The 21,992-nt window shown below is 37.4% G+C and overlaps 1 protein-coding gene across 11 annotated transcripts in view; it reads left to right on the top strand.

Annotated features, from left to right (window-relative positions):
* The window catches only part of MEGF11 (multiple EGF like domains 11), a 276,513-nt gene that overhangs the window by 77,662 nt on the left and 176,859 nt on the right, over positions 1–21,992 (top strand). For all 11 annotated transcript variants that reach the window (XM_040706671.2, XM_040706670.2, XM_040706666.2 and 8 more), the window contains 4 exons: positions 2,923–3,038; positions 6,834–6,957; positions 9,396–9,497; positions 10,761–10,861. In XM_040706671.2, the coding sequence (XP_040562605.1) occupies positions 6,845–6,957; positions 9,396–9,497; positions 10,761–10,861 (316 nt within the window). In that variant the 5' untranslated portion in view covers positions 2,923–3,038; positions 6,834–6,844. The remainder of the gene's footprint in view (positions 1–2,922; positions 3,039–6,833; positions 6,958–9,395; positions 9,498–10,760; positions 10,862–21,992) is intronic.

The following is a 21,992-nucleotide window of genomic DNA, read 5'->3' as shown; positions in this document are numbered from 1 at the left end:
TTGGGACTTCCATATCCTAAATGCATGCTCCAGCCTTTCCTTTATAAACATATTTCATCAGCCATAACTAAACTAAACCTGGGTTGCTTGCCTAGTGCCATAGCTTTGGTACTTTGACCCGCTTTTCCTCTGAGAGCACTGAAGGAACAATCCTGATCTTCCAAAAATAAAGTTTGGTAGATCAAGAAGAGCTTACTTCCTTGCTTATTTCTGTTTTGCTCTCTAGCCAAGCTCCCAGTGACTCTGGTGAAGGTCAGCTTGTGAGAGATTAGCACTGAAGCAGACTTTGAGACTCTGTAAGATGTGCATATAACTGTAGCAATGTTTTATGTAGCAGTTAAAACTCATGCTGATGTACCTTAAAGTTCAGAAATTTAAAGCAATTTAAGAAACCTTTATACTCAGTTGCTGTTAAAATCAACCCCCTACCCAGTTTTGGAAAACTGAGATGCTGTGATTCAAAGCGTAGAAGGGAGAGTCATCAGGGCACTCTATCAATTAAGGAGCCTGGTGTTTATCCAGTCCTTAAAAGAAAGGCTCTAAAATTAGAGCCTGTCTTTGGAAATTGAAGTGGTTCCCTTATTTGTACTGAAAAGACCCTTCTTCACCGCACAGTGTGCCAGTGTGGGTGTTACTGAGGCTGGGCAAACAGGACTCAGGTTACAGCTTTTCTAACGTTGCCTTGATAACTTTACTATAAAGAGCTGAAACATCTAAATTTGCTGTTATTCATACTAATTAAAGAAAATACCATGTAGTTGTTCAGCTTGTTTCCGTCCCATGGAATTTTCGTTCAGCAGCAGGTTAACCCTCATAGAGAGGGTAGAATAGTTCTGTGCTGAAATGTTAAGGTTCCTACTTACTTTTATTGTCACTACATGTGGCAAGCCTGTATTCATTGTATGATCTTAAGTGTACGGTAAGAAAGATTCTGTTTTTTTGCATGTTGTCTGTTTCTAGCTTGTACCACTGCTGCGCACAGGAGGCTGCAAAAGGAGTCCACGTGAAGGACAGCAGCTGTGCTGTCCTGGTCAGTTGTGTTTCTCACCATGTCAGGGTCACTTCCAGGTGTCAGGAGTAAGTGGTATCAAAGATGTTTGTGAATGGTAGCAACTTCTGTATGTACCCTAGGTATTTCCAGCTGCTGAACTGCCTTCTTGAAAGTACAGGCAGAGATGCCTTTAAGAGGATGGTGTGTAATGAAGACATGGAAAAGCTGAGTATGACTGACAGTGTGGTTTTTGTAGCACAGATACAGGCCCATAGTTTTGTACTGCATGTAAGAGATAATACCTAGTTCTTGGTACAGTGACTCCTAGAGGCTTAGATAGACCTGCTAACTGAAACGTCATCTGTAGTTAACCCAGGCAGATTCTTATCTGCTGTCTTCCCGCGTTAATCATGTAAGATGTCATTAAAGGGAACCCAGTAAACCCAGTGTATAGGCTGGTGTTTCTGCCAGTTCAACCACTTGAATTCCTCTGTGCTTGGATGATGAGAAGAATCACATTGCTGGTGCTTTCATATTGAGTACCTGATCCTTCTTGGACGTGTTTATCTTCTTAAAACAACTTCAGTTTGTAATTAAAAACAAAAGACATCAACCTGTCTTAACAATATTTCTGTTGGTCATGGCAATGATTTTTAGGTGATTTGTGGGTCTGAGTGGCTTAGCTCTTGACTGCGTGTTATAACAGCCTGTTTCCTAGCATACATGCTGAACACTTCATATTATTCATCCCTTACATGTTAGCTTAAGTTATTAATCATAAGTGGAGACATCCAGAAATTCCTGATCAGTTTTGAAACTCATGGCCCCATTTAGCTTTCATAACAGCTTGTTTCTAACAAAATTTGATGTAGAGCCAAATGAAGTGTGTGTTTAAATGATCCCTTGCCTAAACTATCATGAAAATTTCAGATGGGATGAGAAGGAGGAATGCCGCAGAGGGCAGCTTGTTGGAAGCTTGCTACTAGTTAGAGACAAAAATAGTGTAATCAGCAAACTCTGTCAGTTTAATGCTTCTTCAGTGAAATCCAACTTCTTGTTGTCTGTCTCAACTGTTCTCTTGCGTTTTCTTTAATAGCTCATATAAAAATACTAGCATACATTTTAATTTTGATACACCTAGCTTTTCCTATTTGGTAGAAATTATAATTGAAACAGGGTTACAGAAGCTCTTGGTAAATACAAACAGTCAATGTGCCATTATACAGCTCCTTAAATTGTTAAAGCTCCTTGAAGTAAATAACTGTGCATCAGGAACATCCAGACAGGTTTCCAGAAGGCTTTGGAAGGTTTGTCATCAAAATTTTTGAAAGAAGTGGAACTTCTCTGTTGGTGTATGGAAAAGAAAAAGTCTATATGTAAATAAAATTTTGCTATTATGATTGGAAATGACAGGAAGCCAAATCTGGAAGTCAATCATTTCTAACAGAGAAGAAGCTGTCAAATGAAATTGAGGTGGCAGGCAGAAAAGCAAGGATGTATTTCATACAGAACATGGCTAAGATCAGAGTTGTCACAGGATGTTGTTGACACTAACATTTAAAATAGGTGTATTGAAATTTTCATTTTAGCAGATCAAAATGATTAGACAAATGATGGGATGAGAATCCATCAGAGGTTATTAAACATAAAGATACCACTTGTGGCTGAGGAAGCCAGCAAAGCTGCAAATTGCTGGAGACCAGAAGAGTGCAGGAGGGAAGTATTTCTATCTGTTTTCCATTTTCTTTACTCTTTCCTGGACACTTGCTATTGGCTGAAAGCAGGATAGTGGTCTGTGTGATGCAGCACAGTTATTTTATGGTATGGAAATATATACAGTGCTTTATCTAATTTTGTCATAATTTGTTTTCAATCCTCCAAACACACTTTCTTTGACCCTGTTTTCTTTTTTATTCTTATTGATTCCTCAGAGTGCCAAGCAACTTCTGAAGAGCTTTCCTCTGCTGTTCTGTTAATGTGATGTGTGTCTTCGTGCACTATTAGTCTGCAAAAATAGGAGCCATTAGGAATTTTTTAGTACTTTGAGGTAAGACTTCTTAACATGGCTCTTTGTTAAATGTATTGTGTTATTGTGTTAACTGATTATAAACATTTAGACGTGTAAAGCATGATTTTCCCAAGTATAAACAGATCTAGGAACATTGTCTACTACTGAAAGACACTTCTGTAAATATTTTCTCTAATTACAGCCAGACACCAAATCCTTTTTTTACCTTGTTCAGAATTTCTTTTGTCCCAAACTTAGACAAAAGCACTAAGTTTAGAACTTAATCATGGAATGGAAATTCTGTTTGAATTTCAAGTCCAGGTCATGTTATGAAATATTTTATGACAGAAATGTCAAAATGAAATGTTTCATTACTATTTCTCCTGAATAGGAAATACTCTAATTGTCATTTTTAGTTAAATTTTCTCGTCTCAGCCAGGAAAGCAAAGGAGAAATTTAATCTGTATTCTTTTCGGTTTTTTTTCAGTCAGCCACTTAAAATAAACTAGTCCCCTTTCACAAGAGCACTACCACAGCCAGGACCTCATCACCTAGATAGAGTTTTAAAGGATGTTTGTTTCACCCAGCAAAGTTTCCTTCTGAGCTTATTTTCTTTGCATTTAGGTCACAATCCTGTGAGGTACCGTCATCCTCTGCCTGTGTTACATAAGCAGTGACAGAGTATAACAACCTGTTTTTGTCCATGTTCTCATGTAGTTAGTACAAATTAAATGAACATCCGCATCTTCTAGTCTCTTTGCTAACTCCAGCACAGGTCTTTGTAAAACAAATCTAGAGATAAATAAATCACAGGCTTGCAACCTACTGTTTTATTCTATAGTTAGGATTAGTGGGTTAATAGGGAGAATGAGTTTCCTTTCTTTGGTGATGGAACCAGTGTCTTCTATCAATATTGTATCTGAAGTACTGAAATTCATTCCATAAGAGGCAAGGCATGTGAAAATGGTTTAATGCATAACAGATACCTAATCTAATCAGTTATAATTAACAGAGACTGAGACACTCATGAAAAATCACCAGATTATATTTTGGATATAAAGACATCTTTTCTTGCCAAATTATACCTCCTTGACTTATTTCACTGCTGAAAATAATAAGCAGACCCGGAGAGACAAAAAGTTAGAGTCTGTTTAAGGACTGCACAGAGGACCTACGTGTCATTTATTTTCTTGTTCAACTCAGGAGGCTGCCTGTCCTCAACAGAGTGGCAGTAGCAGAGTCTGGAAATGTTCATATAATTTGGCTGTAACTTTAATGAAGTTACAGCATTGTCCCTCTGGAATGCTGATGCTGCCTCCTTGGGGAATACATTCCAAACTTTAAATGCAGTGCAGGAATGTAGTGTATATTACACTGAGCAATAAAAACTGAAACAAAATCAGATTACATGTCATTACTGGATTGTTTTTGATGTTAGTTTTTAAAATGTGTGTTCCTATTTTTAGGGTTTTATTCAGAAATTTGTAATAGCAACCATTCCATTTTGGTATAAGGTCTTTTCTATTAAAAGTGATTAAAGTGAGATATTTCATTTGAGTTAGAAAAAGAGACACCTGAGATAAATGAGATTCTGCTGTATTTGGAGAGCTGGATGTTTCTGATATATGATCTGACTTACAGGGTTAGGAAATAAATTGCATAAAGCAGTTCATCTATAAACATATAATAAAATAGCATTATCATTAAAAGTTTGGAAAACAATTTTGAACGTCTTTCAAATACATTCTGAACACACACTCCTGAGTGTTAGTAATAACTCTTAGGTTGTTTGATTTAAAAACTGAACTGATACTTTACTTACTTAAAAAAAATTAAGATCTCTGACAATTATAAAATGCAAATACAAGGCTGCTTTAGTTAAATGAGAAAAAGCTCATTCTTCTTTGGTAGAAGGCAGGCTGTCCCTCTGCCTTCAGGTTAGGGATAAACTGACGCCCTTGATGTTCTTAAGCAGTTAAAAAAATGAGCACAAAACTCACTTTTGATTGAGAAAAAGTCTTTCTTAAGGACTGCGTTTCCTTAAGCCAGGTTAGCCTGGCTCTTCCTTTGACCACTACTGCTGACTGGAAGCATTCTTTCTATTAGTCTTATTTGTTCATTGTTGCCATGTATCAAAAGTTTAAAGAATGAATAAAGGGGGTAAATTGCAACCTATAAATACTGTACTCAGTAGAGCTTGTCCTCTGTAATTTGGTATTATTCCAATGGTAGCTAATATGTTCAAAGGTGTCTTTTTAAGATAATTTTGTTAAAGCGCTATCATTTTCTTGAGCCTGATACTTGATAGTTCACATATATTAGTACATGTAAATTTAAAAGAAAGTTCAATCATACTTTCAAACAAGTCCTAAACTCTCAGGTTTTAAACATAGGATTTATTAGACTTTTGTACCATGAGCACCTGCAGGTAAGCTGTTCAAGGCACTTCTCTATGGAGAATTAATGTCTAGGACAAGTGTAGTGAATGTCTCTCTGATGGACAGAAATATATATATCATGTCCTTTTCTTGTCAGCCCTCATAATTTCCAGAGTAAGCTTTTGCATTGATGTTGTGAGGCTTTGAAACATCTTGCAGGTAGAGAATGGTCACTCACAGGCTTAAATTTAATTCATGGGGAACTTTAACATTAAATCATGTTAATTAACATTAATATGAGTTACATGGCTTAAGACTATCTTTGGGTTTAACAGAGCTATAGGAATAATTTAAAAGATGAGCTATTACTCCCATTGGGAACTTGACTTCAAATCACTAAAGGCAGTGGGTGTCCTTGAACTAGCTAAGAGGGCTTTGAATCAGAAGGTGATTTCATATAAGGTTTCCTGGCTATCCCTCTGCTGTTCATTCTGCTTTGTGACGACTTCTTTATGCTGGGCTGTATATCAGTGCCATGCAGAGCAAGCCCCTTAACATCCCCTTTGCTGTTCTGGACCATGAAGCAATGAGCCATGTGTTTTTTAGATGATCGTATGAAGATTCAATCTATTTTTAGGTCAATTTTACTGCCAGGAATAACACTAATTTATGGGACTTTTGATTTGAATGCTGGGTTATGTGACGATGTAAATGCCTGTAATAGATATTCAAAAAATATTTGTTACTGATTTAACAGATTAACATCAGTTAATCTGCTAAACACAGTTACAGCTAAAAGGAGCTTCTTATTTCCTATTTGTTTTGTTTTTGACTAACGTCATTGGGGACCTCTAGGCATACACTCCTGCTTTGGTTTCAAAGGCCCAGATGGAAATAAGAAGGTTTATTTGTCTACATTTAATAGATGAACTGAAACATGATGAAGAGACAACACTTAATGAATTTTATGCAATCTATTTCCAGCTTCAACACAAATATTTCTCTGTTTAATGTATTGTATAATGTGTCCCAGTACTTTGACCTCTGTCATTCTAAATAATCTTCCATCTAAAAGTTGAAAAGTGAATTGATTTTTCCTTCAGTCATGTAATAAGCATATGTCTCAGATCTAGCTTACTATATTGGCTCATGTAAAATCACATGTAAGTAAATCAAAGGCGCATTTGGATATTCTTCCATTTGGCTGTAGGTTAATGGGAGAATAGATTGTTTTAAAACCTCGGATATTTGTTTTGTCAGTACAGATAGACAGCTGTAAAAAATATCAGTATCAGAGATATTCTTTGGAAGTGTTGTTGGTGCTATCAATATCTTGGGTAGCTTAATCATCACATTGCATAGTATTTGGATTTGCACAAAAGCGGGAATGAAATAACCTAGAAAGAAGTTTTCTCAATATTCACTCTGATGACCATACTTTCTTTTCTTTATTTAGGTACAGCAGTGATGGCTCAATTGCTTTTCTGGTGGATTCTAAAAGGGCTTTTTCTGTCTTTTCTGCTCAAAACTGCTCTGTCCCTAAACCCAGATGATCCAAATGTTTGTAGTCATTGGGAAAGGTAATCTAAAACAGTGTTTTATTTGACTAGGCATTTCAGATATGTACATTTACAAGTCAAAATAAGAGCTAAATACTTCCCTGCCTCATAGAAGAACATGGGTCTGTGTGACAGAAACAGCAATTGGTTCCATACCGAGGGTGAATCCTTGAATTGCCTATCTGCTTGGCTGTACTTTGCTCTATAGCTTCAGCTACAGGACTGCACTGACCTTTTTTTCATGTTTCAAGAGACCTAGTGAAATGGTTTTTGTCTTGCCTCTTTTCTGTTTGTTGCTGAGCAAAACTGTTACAGATTTTGAGTAAGTTTTAAGCCCTTCCTGTTGCAACATGCAGGATTATACAGTATGTCCTGAACTTTGTGACTTTATCTGCCAAATTCATGCCAGTATCAAAGAGCACCTTCATGAAAGCACCAAGGATTAAAGGCTCTGATAATTCTGTTCTCTCTATTGTTAGTGTCCTTGTCCTAAAAGTGGATCTGTACAAGACAGTTCTAAAAAGTACTCAGAAAGCCGCTAGCTTTGATAGGGTTCACGTTCATGCAGGGGTCTGTTTGAAGACGCTGAAGTTGCTGTGCTCTTAAGTTCAGTTTGCTTTATTTTCTATTCTGCTCTGTGGTTTAGTTGCATGTGGACGTGAATTACTGTAAACTTTGGCAAAATAAATGCCTTAATGAGCAAAAATGGAAGCACAAGTTAATGGCTCCATGTTTCGATTTTAGAAGCCTTAACTAGAGAATTAACTGTTTGTAGGTAATGGAGCTGCAAAGCAAAGACTATGCATGTTGAGGAATAGGATTTTGCAGTCTGTATTGTGAGGTGAAGTGTATTCAGAGCACAGGAATAAAATATTGATTTTGTCTGAAGAAAGTCAGCAACCTGGAGACCCAATCAAGGAGAAACAAAAATTAAATACCAAAATTGATTGGTTGTACTGACCAGGATGACTTTGTTACTTAGATGTTAATAAATCAAAGGGAAAAGATTGTTAGAGCAATAGTGGGATAACAAAGAAAGGATCATAAAATAATGATCAAGATTTTTGAGTGTTACTATTTTACATTAATAATAAACTATAAATATTTTACATTTTGGCATTAGAATTTGTAAAAAGCTCTAGTGTCAAAACCAACAAATCGTGACAAAGGACAAAAGCAACATCTAGTTGAATCTTGGCTTGTCTAGAAAGGGCATGACAAGCAGGGCAGTAATAGCCCAGTCGTTGATTTCAAGCCAGTCAGGCCCTCCAAGCAAATATTCTGGTGTTACCTTTAGGGTGCAGTCTCACAGGGCTTAATCACATCAGCAGTCCCATTGATGGGAAGGAAATCACTTGGATGATTAAGACAATCGATACAATGAATGACTTGGAGGGTCTGATTCTTGAGTCTTGACCCTGCCTAGAAAGATTTTAGTGTGATTCTCTAGAGATCTGAGAAAGCAGAGCTTGTTTTCAGATAGGAATCTGAGATTCTGTGTCTCTTAACAGGGTACACATTTACTGTAGAGCAATACAATATTCTAAAATGACTGAGATGAGCACATTGATTAGATTTGCGTTCCCAAGTCATGTGCCAATCCCAGAGACTTTAAATGTAATCATAGTAATTAATATAGTACCTGGTGCATAAATCAGCTACATTTGGGGAAAGAGATTGCTGAATTCTTAGTATTGTTGGAGTTCTGGGATTCCTTATCGCTTTGTCCAGTTTTTTGCTAATGTCTATTCATTTGTAGAATCAAGGATAATCACATATCTCAAAGAGTTCTAAATCTAGATACCAGTTAACTCATGATCATACAGTCTTCAGGTAGTTCTGAACTTCTGTTACAGATTAAAAGGATTAAATTTGTGCATTTCAAAGGCTCTTGAGCCTCTTACAAATCATCCAATTTGACTGGTGCAACCAGCATTTGAAGTAATGAGTCTCCTTCTTCAAAAAAATGAAGTGTAAGGGTCCCATCTTGGTGGTAAAACACAGCAGTGCTTTGTTAATATGAGCTCTTATTATCATTGTTTAATGCAAGCAAAAATTAACAATCCTAGACTGGTATGCAACTGAGACATTTTAAGAGCATGATGCTTTTCTCTTTTAAAATACGTACTATCTAGTTAACCAGATGCCCTTTGCATCTTTTAAAACAAACGTGAACTTTAATAACGTTTGTTTCTTTTCCAGAAAGGAGCGGTTTATTACTCAGACTGAAATCTCTATGCCTAGTTCAGTTATTGAGCCCAAGTTAGAAACAGTTCCAAAACTTTAAGTAAGAGCTGTGGTTTAAAGAAACCCTTTTCCTGTTCTGGATAAGGCCTGAAATTTCTAAGACCATTGATTTAATTATTTCTCATACTGGAATTAGATGAGTAGCATATTCAGGGAACTGAAGCGTTTCATGTTGCAATGAACAGTCTTTCACTTTCTTTCTTTGCTTCTAGCTATGCTGTGACAGTACAGGAATCCTATGCTCATCCTTTTGATCAGATCTATTATACAAGATGTACTGACATACTGAACTGGTTCAAGTGCACTAGACACAGGTAAGAGCTGATCCCCAGATATTTTAATTTTGGCTTTTCATCTTTTCATGTAGCTTCTTGTTTTCTCAAGCTTTTTTGGTATTCTAGGACAGATGTGTACTGAAATATGTATTTTGGTGCAATAACCAGGCTTTTTGGCATTCCACACATTGTTTGAGGTAGAGAGATTTTTGCATGAGATGGGCATCAGCGGTCTTTTTTGGGGCCATTCACCCCACCATATGATTGGAAAAAGCTATTACATGACAAAACTCTAACTGTCCTTTCCAAGTGATCATTGCATGTTTAGGTGTATTGTAGGAAATAAACACATCTCCTAAATCTTGAAGAATTAGGCAGACTCTTCTACACTGCTCGATGTGATTTTGGTGTCGTGATAGCACCTCTGTGTTTTGAAGATATGGTATATGATGTCTGATCACACAGTGTGGTCTATCAGCTCAGAACTGGGCTTCACCTGGGAAGAGGTGTGTTAGGAGACAAACTAGCACAATAGTATGTGTTGTTCTCAGGCTTCATTGCTCATGGGCAGCCTGGACTAGTGGTTGGTGACCCTGCACATAGCAGGGGGGTTGAAACTCCATGATCATTGTGGTCCTTTTCAACCCAGGCCATTTTATGATTCTAATGCTATGGGTAATTCTATAAAATACAGAAAACTCCACTACTTTCAGTATCTGTGTATTGCAGATTCTGGTAGGGAAAACATACTTTAAATCCAGAATTGGGATTACAGTGTCTTTTTTCGGCGCACTAATGCTTTGGGAGGGTTAGAAAGTAGAAAAAATCATTTTGGGGTTAAATTCATGTTTTGTATAATCAAGAGCAGTTTTTGTTGTGGTTATTTCTTGTCTACCATGCTGACACGATGGTCTCCATAGAAAAATCTGTTTATTCCAACCTGGGCAGTTCTATGATTCTGTGATGATAGCTGACCTTGCTCATACACAGAAATGAATTGTTTATTGTTGAAGAAACTCCTTGCCCATAATTTGCTACTGACACAGTGTTTTAAGATAACAGTCCTAGGAAAGGCTGCAGTGATTGACTGTCGTGAGTACTGTGTTTATAATACAACTTATATTTCAAGTTTCAAAACAAGTATTGATCTTTTTTTTTATTGTAGCTTTTAATATTGAAAGCTCTCATGCATTTTAAAATAATTATTGAATGCTATCCTTAGTATAATTTAACACAAATATAATTCCAACACTGAGCATTGATTTTCAATATTGTCAAATGGCTTTCTGTCTTGCAATTTAGAATAAGTTATAAAACGGCATATCGAAGAGGACTAAGAACCATGTATCGGCGGAGATCCCAGTGCTGTCCCGGATATTATGAAAGTGGAGACTACTGTATACGTATGTACACAGATTTGATTCAGATGTGTCAATTAGAAGTAGTGTTTTGGAGGCAGACAAATTAAAGATGTGTTGCAGTAGTTATACTGGGGACTGATTTTCAGAGCTGCTCCGAACCTTCAGGTCTCACTGATTTCAGTCAGAACTGCAGGTAGAGGACATTTCCACTGTGTGCATTTCAAGCACCTTAGTAAAGTTTTTGCTGAAATCATTGGGGATGGAGTTAATCAAGTTCCTGAGTGCTTTCCTGATTCAGACCTTACTCTGGGGAGTAATTTATCTAAGTATGCACTGATGTTAAAGGATTAGCGGAACTGAGAACACTCTCAGGAATGAACTATTGCATAGTTTAAGAGGCATAAACTTAGCACTTCTTAACTTTCAAAGTTCTTACTTTAGTTAAGAGCAGTTAAAATTCATGGTGCCTCATATGGTTCCTGAGAATAATCCTACTCTGTAAAAAGCTTCACAAAAATCAGAAAAGCATTGTTTTGATTACATTGCATAAGTAAATAGAAACCTTGGAGTCTGTTAGGTCAGTATGAGAGTGACAAAAGGAAAATGGATCTTTGTTAATTAAAAATGTTGTGTCCAATAAGAGTGTATTTGGAGGGGATCTCTTGTCTCCATCTTGTTAGAATGGGATTATGACACAAGAAAAATGAAAGTCTTTGATGATATCAGAATGCAAGTTTTATAGAGATTTAAGCAGACCGCTGCGAAAGTAATGCCCCCTATTTATTTCCATGGAAACTACAGCAGATACCTATATGGTACTCGTATGGTAGTATTTAAGCACCTCAAAAACATGAACAGGACCTAACGTCATGTTGAATTACCGTTATGGCAATCAATTAATGAAAAGGGGTTTTGAACTGTGCAAAATTACCAGTTCTTGGTAATTCATAAGGCATTGGAATTGCTGTTATTTTGCAGACAGAGGAATAAATTTGATCTTTCAAAATGCAGAGTACTGTGACTCAACTCCTATAAAACACTTAAAGGAGCCCAACGCCTTTGCTAAAATCCCCCCTCTGCTAAATATGCACTTACCTTTAAATTTCCCAAGTGCCTGTATCATTTCAACAGCTATTGCACACACTGTTATTACCAACTTGAAACTTCTGTCTCAAAATCCTGTCCGGCACAGATCTTTTTTTTTTTTTTTTTTACTTTTCTCTCTGCAATCTATCGATTTTTTTTTTTTTTTAATTGCCATACTGTCTGCAACAAGGGTAAAACTCTACAGACTTTCTGAGAAGGCTCTCAGGATATTAAAAATCATTTTAAAATGTTTTTTTTTCCTCAGGAATAACACTGAAAGGGTTCTCTTACTGCTGTTGCCTGGCATATACTGTACGCCAAAGGTTTGTTAATGCAGAACAGGCAGTAGTTTTCTGCTCAAACCAGGAATGTTGTGTTTGAGTGCAGACTGCACCTACATTCTCTCTGTTATTCACATGCGCAGAAGTCAGATTCTTAAATTTCATTATCTTCGTGTTTATATAGATAGAGTTCATGTCAGGGACATTCTCTATTTATTCTCCTTCCTGGAAAATCTGATCAGCGTGTGCAGCTGAGAAGGAAATGAAAGAAGTTCTCCATCATGATTGGTAGTGGATACTTGGTCTCATTGTTTTAATACCACAACAAGCCACAGTAACAAAAAAAAAAAAACAAAAACACCTCTAGACTCTCTGGCCTTGCACACAGGAGTTTGAAGGCATGATAGTGTTTAGCTAAAGTGATCCTTCCCATCTCGTCCCTTTGTTTCAAGCACATCATATACTTGTCCCATTAGTTTTGTATTTTTTTCATGATGTGTTCCTGCTCCAACAAGCAAATTCTCCCATTCATCATTCTTCACAGTCAGCAGTGAATTTCATTTTCATTCCTTGTAGCACCTCTCTGCTTTTGTCTCTTTCCTTAATTTCCCTTTCCCTTTTCTTTCTTTAAACTGGTATTTTTTTTTGCTCTTTCTTGATAAGGTAATCTAGTACCCTTGTCCTACTTTCCTCTAGACATGGTCAATGCTTGCTCTTTTGGTGGTAGCTGTGCAGAAGAGGGGTCAGGAGACATCAGAATCTTCCCAGTTGACTGTGCACTTATGGGGCAACATGGTTTGGAGATGAGAGTACTTCCAGTAAGCCTCACTGACATAAGCTAAAGGAACCTTCAGCCCTGCAGAGAAAGTTCTCCTTGCTCAGTCAGCCCTTTAAAATCTATTCCATTAGCAATCATGGAAGCCACTACAACATGAGGAAGAGAGTACATCCCGCAGTGAGTCTGATGATCAAAAGAAAGTTTTGATTAAAAAACAGTGTGTAGATTAAAGGCTAATTGGTTCTTCTTTCATTAATATCAGCCCTTATTTCTTGCAGAAGTTAAATAGCTTTGTAATTAACAATGACATGTTTAGACTATTGAAGGCTGGGTTTAAATCTCTATTAATGACTCCTTCTTGGATTTTAAAGCAGGCTTTCAGCTACAGTTTTGATCTTTTCCTTTCTCATTTACTGTTTTTTAAAGGAATGTCAGTGATGCATTTTTTTTTCCTTTGTCCTCCTGTTGGAACTTTCTTAATGGATTAGGTCTAACACAATTTAGATCAGATACAAAGAAGAAATTATTCACTCTGAGAGTAGTGAGGCACTGGTGCAGGCTGCCCAGAGAAGCTGTGAATGCTTCATCCCTGGAAGTGTTCAGGACCAGGTTGGATGCAGCCTGATGTAGCGAGAGGTGTGCCTGCCCATGGCAGGAGGGCTGGAGTAGTTGATCCCTAAAGTCCTCTTCCAACCCGGGCCATTCTGTGATTCTATGATTAACAGATTCTGTCCTCCTTAGTTCTTGCTTTACCATTCTTTCCTTGGTGTCTTTCCCCTTTTTCGTATCTTCATATGCTACTACCTTCAAAAATGTGGAATTTGGGCAAAAGATGAAATCATTAAAATTTTTGACTGATATGCTATACATCTAGCCTGAGCTACTTAGACTAAAAAGTTTTGCAGTATGAAATTGTCTTCTTTGTGCCTACGAAAGGCTTGGAATATTTTTGTATTGTAATGGTATTCAAAAGATATCACCTGAAGAATACCAAAAATACTCATCTACATTTTTCCATCGATATCTTAGGAATGCTTGCTACCATTCCGATAGTTCTGCAGAGCAATTCCATATCTATGGATGTGCTTGTACATGACACAGCTTTTCACTGAACTGTCCCTGAAAACAAACAGCACACATTGGGCAGTAAATCAGAGTAACTGTGATTTACTACACTTTGTTTGCTAAGGTAAGCTTTTGGCAGAGCAAATGCATAAACTGCAGAAAATCTTTTTTTAAAACAACCTCAGACTTCAACTACCCTTCAAGGCTTTTGTATGGATATTTTAAAATTATACTGTCTCAGTTAGTATCTGTGATATAACATCTCTAAATACTTTCCTGCTCAAAGAATGAAAACAAAAACCACAAGAAAGCACTGCAGGAATATCACATGGCTCTTTCATGATTTTGCTCTCTGAGTAGATCATAACTGACTACTTCCCTTTAAGAATATGTCATGTGGAAAGATCCCCTCTGTACTAAATGGATATCTTTTTGTCTGAGAGACCAGTGCTTTTTTCAGTCTATCCAGTTTAATGTTATTCTTGCTCTACAGATTATATAAAAGAGAAGTTTATGCTAGGTAACAAAGGGTCAGAGACCCCAGAATCAGGAAAAAGGAAAAAAAAAACAAACAAAAAAAAACCTGCTTATCTCTGATTTTTTTGACAGGAAAGAAAAAAACAACTACAAAGTTGAAAGTTGAGAATTTACCTTTTTTTTTTTTTTATAGATTGATACATTTTCATTTTTAAGAGTTTTATTTGTCATTCTCAGGCCTTACTCTTTCCTTCTAGTATATAAATCTATGCGATGTGACAGGATTTAATAGAGACAAGATTAGTGATTTAACAATCTTATTTGCTGTCATTTATCTATCATTCAGAGCTGACAGTATTCAGTAGAGTTATAAATCGACCATTTCATGGTTCTTTCCTTTCTTGACCAAGGTGTTATTGATCTTAGATTGTTTCTCAACATTCAGGTTTCCACATTACAATTGCCACAGCCATCATTAAGGGCTCTTTGACTTTGACAAATCTTTGTGTAGAGAAATTCTCAATCTCAGTGATTGAATCTCAGTTTCTCACCTACTGTGGTAGTTCACCCAGACCAGAGGTTTAAGGACGTTTTTATATATGCTTGTGGTTATTTGGCCATCTTTCCAGCTAACTTGTGTCTGATGCCTTCCATAAATTTCAAAAACAAATAAAGAGTGTTGATATAGTATCTGATTAGTGAAATTATGCAAATATGGGACCTGATTCCTTTCAAATAACATCTCATAATTTCTGTCTGCAATGTACAGTGTATGCTTTATATCGTAGCAATGTAAACATTTGCATTCACTCAGGACTCAAATCATATTTACAAGGTTGCATGTCTAGTGTAGTTTTTGTGATCTCTGAAAAGGCTGCCTTGTTGGAGCCATATGGCTGCACTGTTAAACATCTGTACCATAGAAATAACAATTCCAAAGCTTCCTGCCATCTGGATGAATTACAATACTTGCAATTCAATGCATATGCTGCAACAACACACCGACACTGCAGTCAAGTGTACTTACGATGAAAAGAAAAATAATAGCTTATGTGATCAGTGCAGAAGTTGTACACTCGTAGAAAATGTTGAATCAGCATCTTAAACTTCCTGAATATTCATAATGTTTGTGTGTATGTCAGATTTGTTGGTTATTATCACTTTATGAGGCAGTAGCTCATTAACATTTTGAAAGAAGTGTCCACCCCCGCTTCTCTCCTTCTCACCTCACCTTTAAATTCCTTTTGGCCAGCATTCCTGTAACTTGAAAATTTATTATTTGAAATCTGCTGGACTTAGGAAGTATATTTTTCTTATCTTTATAGACACACATTAAAGCTGGTGCTTTTGCTTTCTGTAAAAGCCTTACTGTTACATTATTCAAGTACAGCATTCTGTACATCAATAATGCAACATAAATTAAGGGCAAATGATATAGCAGTACATAGATACTTTGTATCAGGGGACATTCTCTCCTTTTCTTTCTGATTTGAGGTGTATGAATGCGTGAAAGTGGTGTGGAAGGCCATTCTGTATAGTGTTATTAATTATGAAATTGAAATGACAGTAGGAGACACTCCGAAATTCCTTCTTTTATATGCGTTTGAGATGATTCTGTATATTTTTCTCCAGAGAAGAATATGGGGAAAATAATTTGGATCTTGTGTTCCTATCTGAGGGGAAATTTGCACAGGAATTACAAGATTCAGCTTCAGGTCATGGTAGTAGTAGCAGCAGGATCAGCAGTCTTACCACCGTGTGGTGGCTGGGAGGAATCCCTGATTTCTGTTGTAGGAGCAGGTGGGTTGATTAGAAAGCAACAGAAGGAGCATGCAACAGAACTGTCTGCACTCAGCATGTGCTGCCATACTGCAGACCCAGGGGCTATATACCATGGCTCAGTATACCATTTTTACAGAACATGGCTCTGCAAACATTAGAGGCCTTTGCTTATTCGTTCTGAACATCCTGGGAGACTGGTGTATGTGAAGAGGAAGAGGAAGACTCGCCATATTAGTAGATCAGTTTATCTTGTGGCGTAGAGACACCTGGGTTACTATTCAGCCTAAAGAAAACAGGAAGACCTCTTTGATGGGAAGGTGAAAAAATCAATTCTCATCTCCCATCCATCATTTTGTATTTGCAGTCAGCTTCTGGATGCTGATGGATTTGCAAAGATGCTGGTGGAGCGTAGTAATGAAATAAGGGCAGGACTTCTGGAAGAAATGCAGCAGAGGCAGGAGAAACAAAATGTTCGTGCAGGGAAATGAGAACAGCATAAAGGCAGAAAGGAAAGTGTGCTGAAGCTATATAATGTCTCCAGGGGCTTAATAAATATGAGAGGAAAAATTATGCAGGCATTATACTTAGAAAAAGATCCAGGCTGTTGCTAGAATAGCAGTAGAAAAGGTTTTCTGGCTGCTATGGGCAATCTCAGTTTGATTGGTATAAAAGGATGCAGGGAATATACAGAAGGAGGCTCTGGATCTGGGGTACTCAGTAGTATTCATGCTAATGCTTAGATGCCTGAAAGCTTCAACAGAATTGGAAAAAAAGACATAATAATCACAGATATGAATTCATTGTTGAATTCAAAGAAAAAACTGTGCAGCATAAAGTTTTGTACTTCTTTTAGCAAAGACAGGTTGGGCCCCAGCTGCTGTAAATTCAGCATAGATCCACTGTGTGGAAGCGGGCATCCTCAGTTACTTCACCATCTCTATTCCCTTTCAAAATCCCTTCTTCTTCCACCTGCTTTAATGCACTTCAGTGTTGTTAATGTTAGTTTGCACTCATCTAGAATGGTGTGGAGGGTGCTGGTTCTAATCCATGGGAGCTCAGACTTTCCTTTGGTGATTGTCCGTTCTCTTGTATAGGCTTGCAAAAACAAAGTCCTGCCCATCCCAGACATGAGTGAGCTGTTATTCAGCACATTTACCTACAAGACATTTCTGTTTATCATGTTATGAAGACACAGAACTCCAGAAGATTTTTCCCTCCAAAAGAGTTAGAAGCTCATTAGGAGTCCGGACAAATGGTGAAGTGAGTTAACTTACTGAAACAGAGTCAGAAAGATGACAGGTGTGAAATGAGTCATGTTTAAAAATGAAGTTGTTTTCTTAACTACTCATTACACTCATTACGTCACTCTACATTCTTCTCCTATTTACTAGATTTATTTCCCTCATGCTCTGAAGAAGTTTGAAAGCCTAGTAAGGTAGGAGAGGGAGAAAGATGGAGAGGAAATAATGTTACCTAAATCAAGATGGCCTTCCGAAAGAGCTTCTTTGTCTCTACTTACAAGACCTGTGATAGCAGAGCTGTAGTTTCCTGTGGCTGCAATCGTCCCTTCCCTGACCCATCCCAGAGTCTATAACACAACAGTTCTAGTCACCTGGGAAGCTGCTAGTTGAGTGCCAGGACAGCTCTGGGGCAAGTTCTCTGTTGACTGAAGAAAAGGGCCATCATAATGTAGGCCAGGTCCAGTTACCAGTCACTCCTCTTCCCCATTTCTAGGGGAAATCTTATGTAGGCATCTTATAAGACTGAAACTCTAAATGAGAATGTATCAGTATCACTACAAGAATGCCTGAAATGCATACAATAGAATAATAGCATGGTACGGATGTGCTATAGTTAATGAAACACACTCATCAATATGATTCTCATGAAATTACCTTATGGGTTTTTTTGGTCTTTCTACCTCTTGATTTTAATAGTGACAGGAGACTACATTCAAAGCTGGTGTGATCCACTCTTTTCAAATACTCTTCATTTCAGAACCTTGGAAAGGATGAGCCAGTGCTGGCGGTTGTCTGGGCTGGCAGAGGGTTTGTGGCCTTGCTCCTGCCACCCTCTGTTCTCTCAGCCATTTTTAGCAGCCAGGGATGCCCTAAATACGTCAGCCCGTGCAGGCAGGAAGAATTGTTTGGCTAAGCTGGGTGCAGTTACTATAGTTCAATAACTATGTAGCGTAATGCAAGTTCATGGTACTGTTATGAAGCAAGTCTTCACAAGTTGTAGAAAGCAATCACCTATGTTAAAATAAAATAAAAGCTTACAACTCTGCAGCATATATTACCTAGAGCCAACGTGTAAAATATATTAAGATGCCAAATTATGCACGTGTGACTTTAGGGGTAACTTCTTCCTACTTAAGGTGCGTACAGCAAGAGCGGGGTTGGTCTCTTCTCACTGGTGACAGGTGACAGGACAAGGGGAAATGGCCTCAAGTTGCACCAGGGGAAGTTTAGTTTGGATATCAGGAAAAACTTCTTTACAGAAAGGGTTGCTAAGAACTGGAATGGGCTCCCCAGGGAGGTGGTTGAGTCACTATCCCTGAATATGTTTAGAAACCGTTTGGATGTGGTGCTCAGGGACACGATTTAGCGGAGGGTTGTTAGAGTTAAGGTAGTATAATTAGATTGTGGTTGGACTCGATGATCTTGCAGTCTTTTCCAAACTGAGCAATTCTATGATTCTATTGAAACTGCATTTTTGCATGAGGAGTCTGCCTTTCAGTGGCAATGAATGATAGTTTCCATCAACGTAGAGCTGAGAAGAGTGGGCATACACCATTCCTGAGTAGTGTTAACACCTCAACAACAATAAATGTCAGCTGTCACTGCTGAATTAGCAGCTTATCTGCAGACTGAGTTGTGCTTTTGTATGGATGCACATGGATGTGCTAATTCTTTCTTTAACTTTGTACAGCAAAGCAACTTCCTGAGACATTTGCATGAGGAATTTTAGTGAAGTGGGCGAATAATGAAGCAAAACAGCATTGAATTCTGCATGTGGAAATAAAAAAAAAAAATATGTGAAGGTGGAAGGGCTGGTGGTGAACTCAGGGTTCTCACAGTACACGTAGGTGATAGTTTTCAGTTTGCAAGAGAGTCAGTTGGCAAGTCAGTGTTTGGTTCTGGTTCTCACCAGAATAAGATGATCGTGTTGGATGATAGTTTGGAAAGCATCCGATAACACTTCATAATCCAGTACAGAATAAGATTATTAATCAAACATTAAAAAGGCTAGTCAGAGAGAGAGAGAGCTCTTCTAACCAAGATCCAGCCACAGCTACTTCCTCTGGAACCAGATACTCTTTGACTGTTTATGGAGACATCTATTTTTCTTTCTGTTACAGGATTATAGCATCCCACTTTATATTTGTGTATTGTTGCACATGCTTTTCACTTCAATAAATGTGTTTAAGGCTCCTCAGGGAATTTTTTCATGAAACTCCAGACCGTTGTAGATATGATCGTGAAGCATTTTTAAATAATTTATTTTCAGTATTTGTAACACAAGTATTTGCTTCTGCAAAACTTACTCTCTGGTGCAGTAAGTCAAGAGACATTTTCAATCTATTTAATCCCAAAACCTTCCTTCTTTTTATCAAGATTCTTCTTTTCTGAATACTATGATTTACTTGTATTGCTGTAATGTTTAGGAATGTGTGCAAAACCACTAAAAGATAGTGTTCCTTGAAAAAGCTTACAACTTAAGTGTGTAAATTGAATCAAATATAGAGACTTTTTCTGGTTAAGAAATAAGAAAGTGTGTATGAAGCACGTTGTAAGCATACTTTTAAAGAAATTAAACTAGATATTGAGTATAACAAGTAACATAAGTACACTTTCAATTACAGCAGTGTTGTGCATATGCAAGCTCTACTGAAGTAAAAGTCATGGATTTGTACCTCAGAATTTGATATCCTCCCAGTTACGTTCACGCGTGTCACTCTTTTGGAAATCTGCAGTTTAAACAGAATTCCTTTTAAAAACTTTATTGATATTTTCCATAATGACTATCCTTCCCCAAATATTGTGGAGTGGTTTTGTATAAACATAAAAATTGAATGGAATTTTTATTGAATTTACCCTATAGTAAAGAGTGGTCAGCTTGAAAGAGCTTCTGACTGTGTAGGTAAAAGTTTTTATTTTCTATGCCTATCTTCTATTCTCAGGCAGCAGCATGAATCACAAGAACGGGACAGTATGTTTTGCCATATCCCATTAGTAGAACATTTCTCTAGACAATTAGACATTACTAAGAAGTTGGACTTAAGTCTAAATCAGTTGACTTCCTGAAACCCAGAGCTGGTTACAGAAAGTTTGAGCTAGTGGCTTCAGATAAGAATCAGTGCCCATAGTTATACAATAATTTGTTCCTGGGGTCTTTTTTTTTCAGTTCTTTCAATAAGTTGCTATGAAACACATCACTGTGGTTCCTTTTGAAATGTGAGAAAAGTGAAAAGTGTTTGCATTTAAATATTCCATCCCCAGTAATGTTAGCGTTGCTCATACATTAACATGATCTTCAAACAGAAAATACTTTTATTCTTGATTTCATCAGGGTGACCTTCATTTTCAGAGTGTAGCTTGATATGAAATGAAATCTGAAATGCATTGGCCCTCTAGGGCCCATGCCATAAAATTGCCTGGTCTCAATGACAGGTTTGCCTTTAGAAATTTGTCCATATTCATCCTATTTTTGTGAGAAACAAAGAAAAGGATTTTTGTTGGATTGGCTTGATGAAATTTGGAGTAAGAATGAAGAAAGAATTTGTGTGGAAAAATCAATGGTTTATTCAATGTTCTATAGACAAGAATTCATCTAGGGAAATTGGTGTGATTTTGTTTTACTCGATGTCGTATTGCTCAGCAAAGGTTGCCCAGAGTATCCTGCAGTCCAGACATCTTGATCTATTTTTGATCCGTTAGGAAAAATATTTTTGATGCACCCACCCTCAGTCTTACACACAGCACATATTCTCATCCTATGAAAATCAATCAGCAGTGGAGCTGTGTCATTTACTGACAGAAAATAAAATTCTCTTGGCATAAAGCCCACGTTTCAGGGCAAGTCAGTCATCAGAGAGCTATGGACATGTAACAATGCTACCAGATTCAAAAATGAACTGGAATATGGTGGAATTTGTACACAAAGAAATTCACTTAATGTCCTGAGTGATTAATCTGTAGCAAAGTATGCAAGTGCTGTAATTTTGAGGTGATTTCCAGAGAACAGGGGAAGATAGCTTGGTTATTGTAGTAGGCTCTTCAGGCCTAGGTTTGACAGGTCAGGTTACATTCTTTGAGTAGGTTTGGCTGTTTTTCCATATATTAGCACAAAAGCTGAAAGGACCGGGGATTTTAGTTAGGTACAAGTTTTCCCCTTTTCCCCAACCCATCAAGAATTTCATTTCCTCAGTCTACAGAAAAAGAAGAAAGTTACTTATGGTCGGGAACAGAATGACAGGGAACTGGGGCCTCCTCTGGCAAATACTGTTTGATCGCATTCAGTTTTGGTGAAATGAGGTCTACCAAATCATATATAGAGAAAATAAAAGACAATGTCTAGGAGTGGGTGTTAATATTTGTATGTTACTTGGAGAAAGGCAGTAGTGCTGTAATGTTACTGAGGGTACAATATAAAGCACAATTTGAGCAATATAAAGCACAAATTTGCATAAAGTTTGCTAGTT

Source organism: Gallus gallus, chromosome 10 (genome assembly GCF_016699485.2).
Source record: "Gallus gallus isolate bGalGal1 chromosome 10, bGalGal1.mat.broiler.GRCg7b, whole genome shotgun sequence".
Taxonomy (NCBI): Eukaryota; Metazoa; Chordata; class Aves; order Galliformes; family Phasianidae; genus Gallus; species Gallus gallus.
This window is presented reverse-complemented; position numbering and strand designations above follow the sequence as displayed.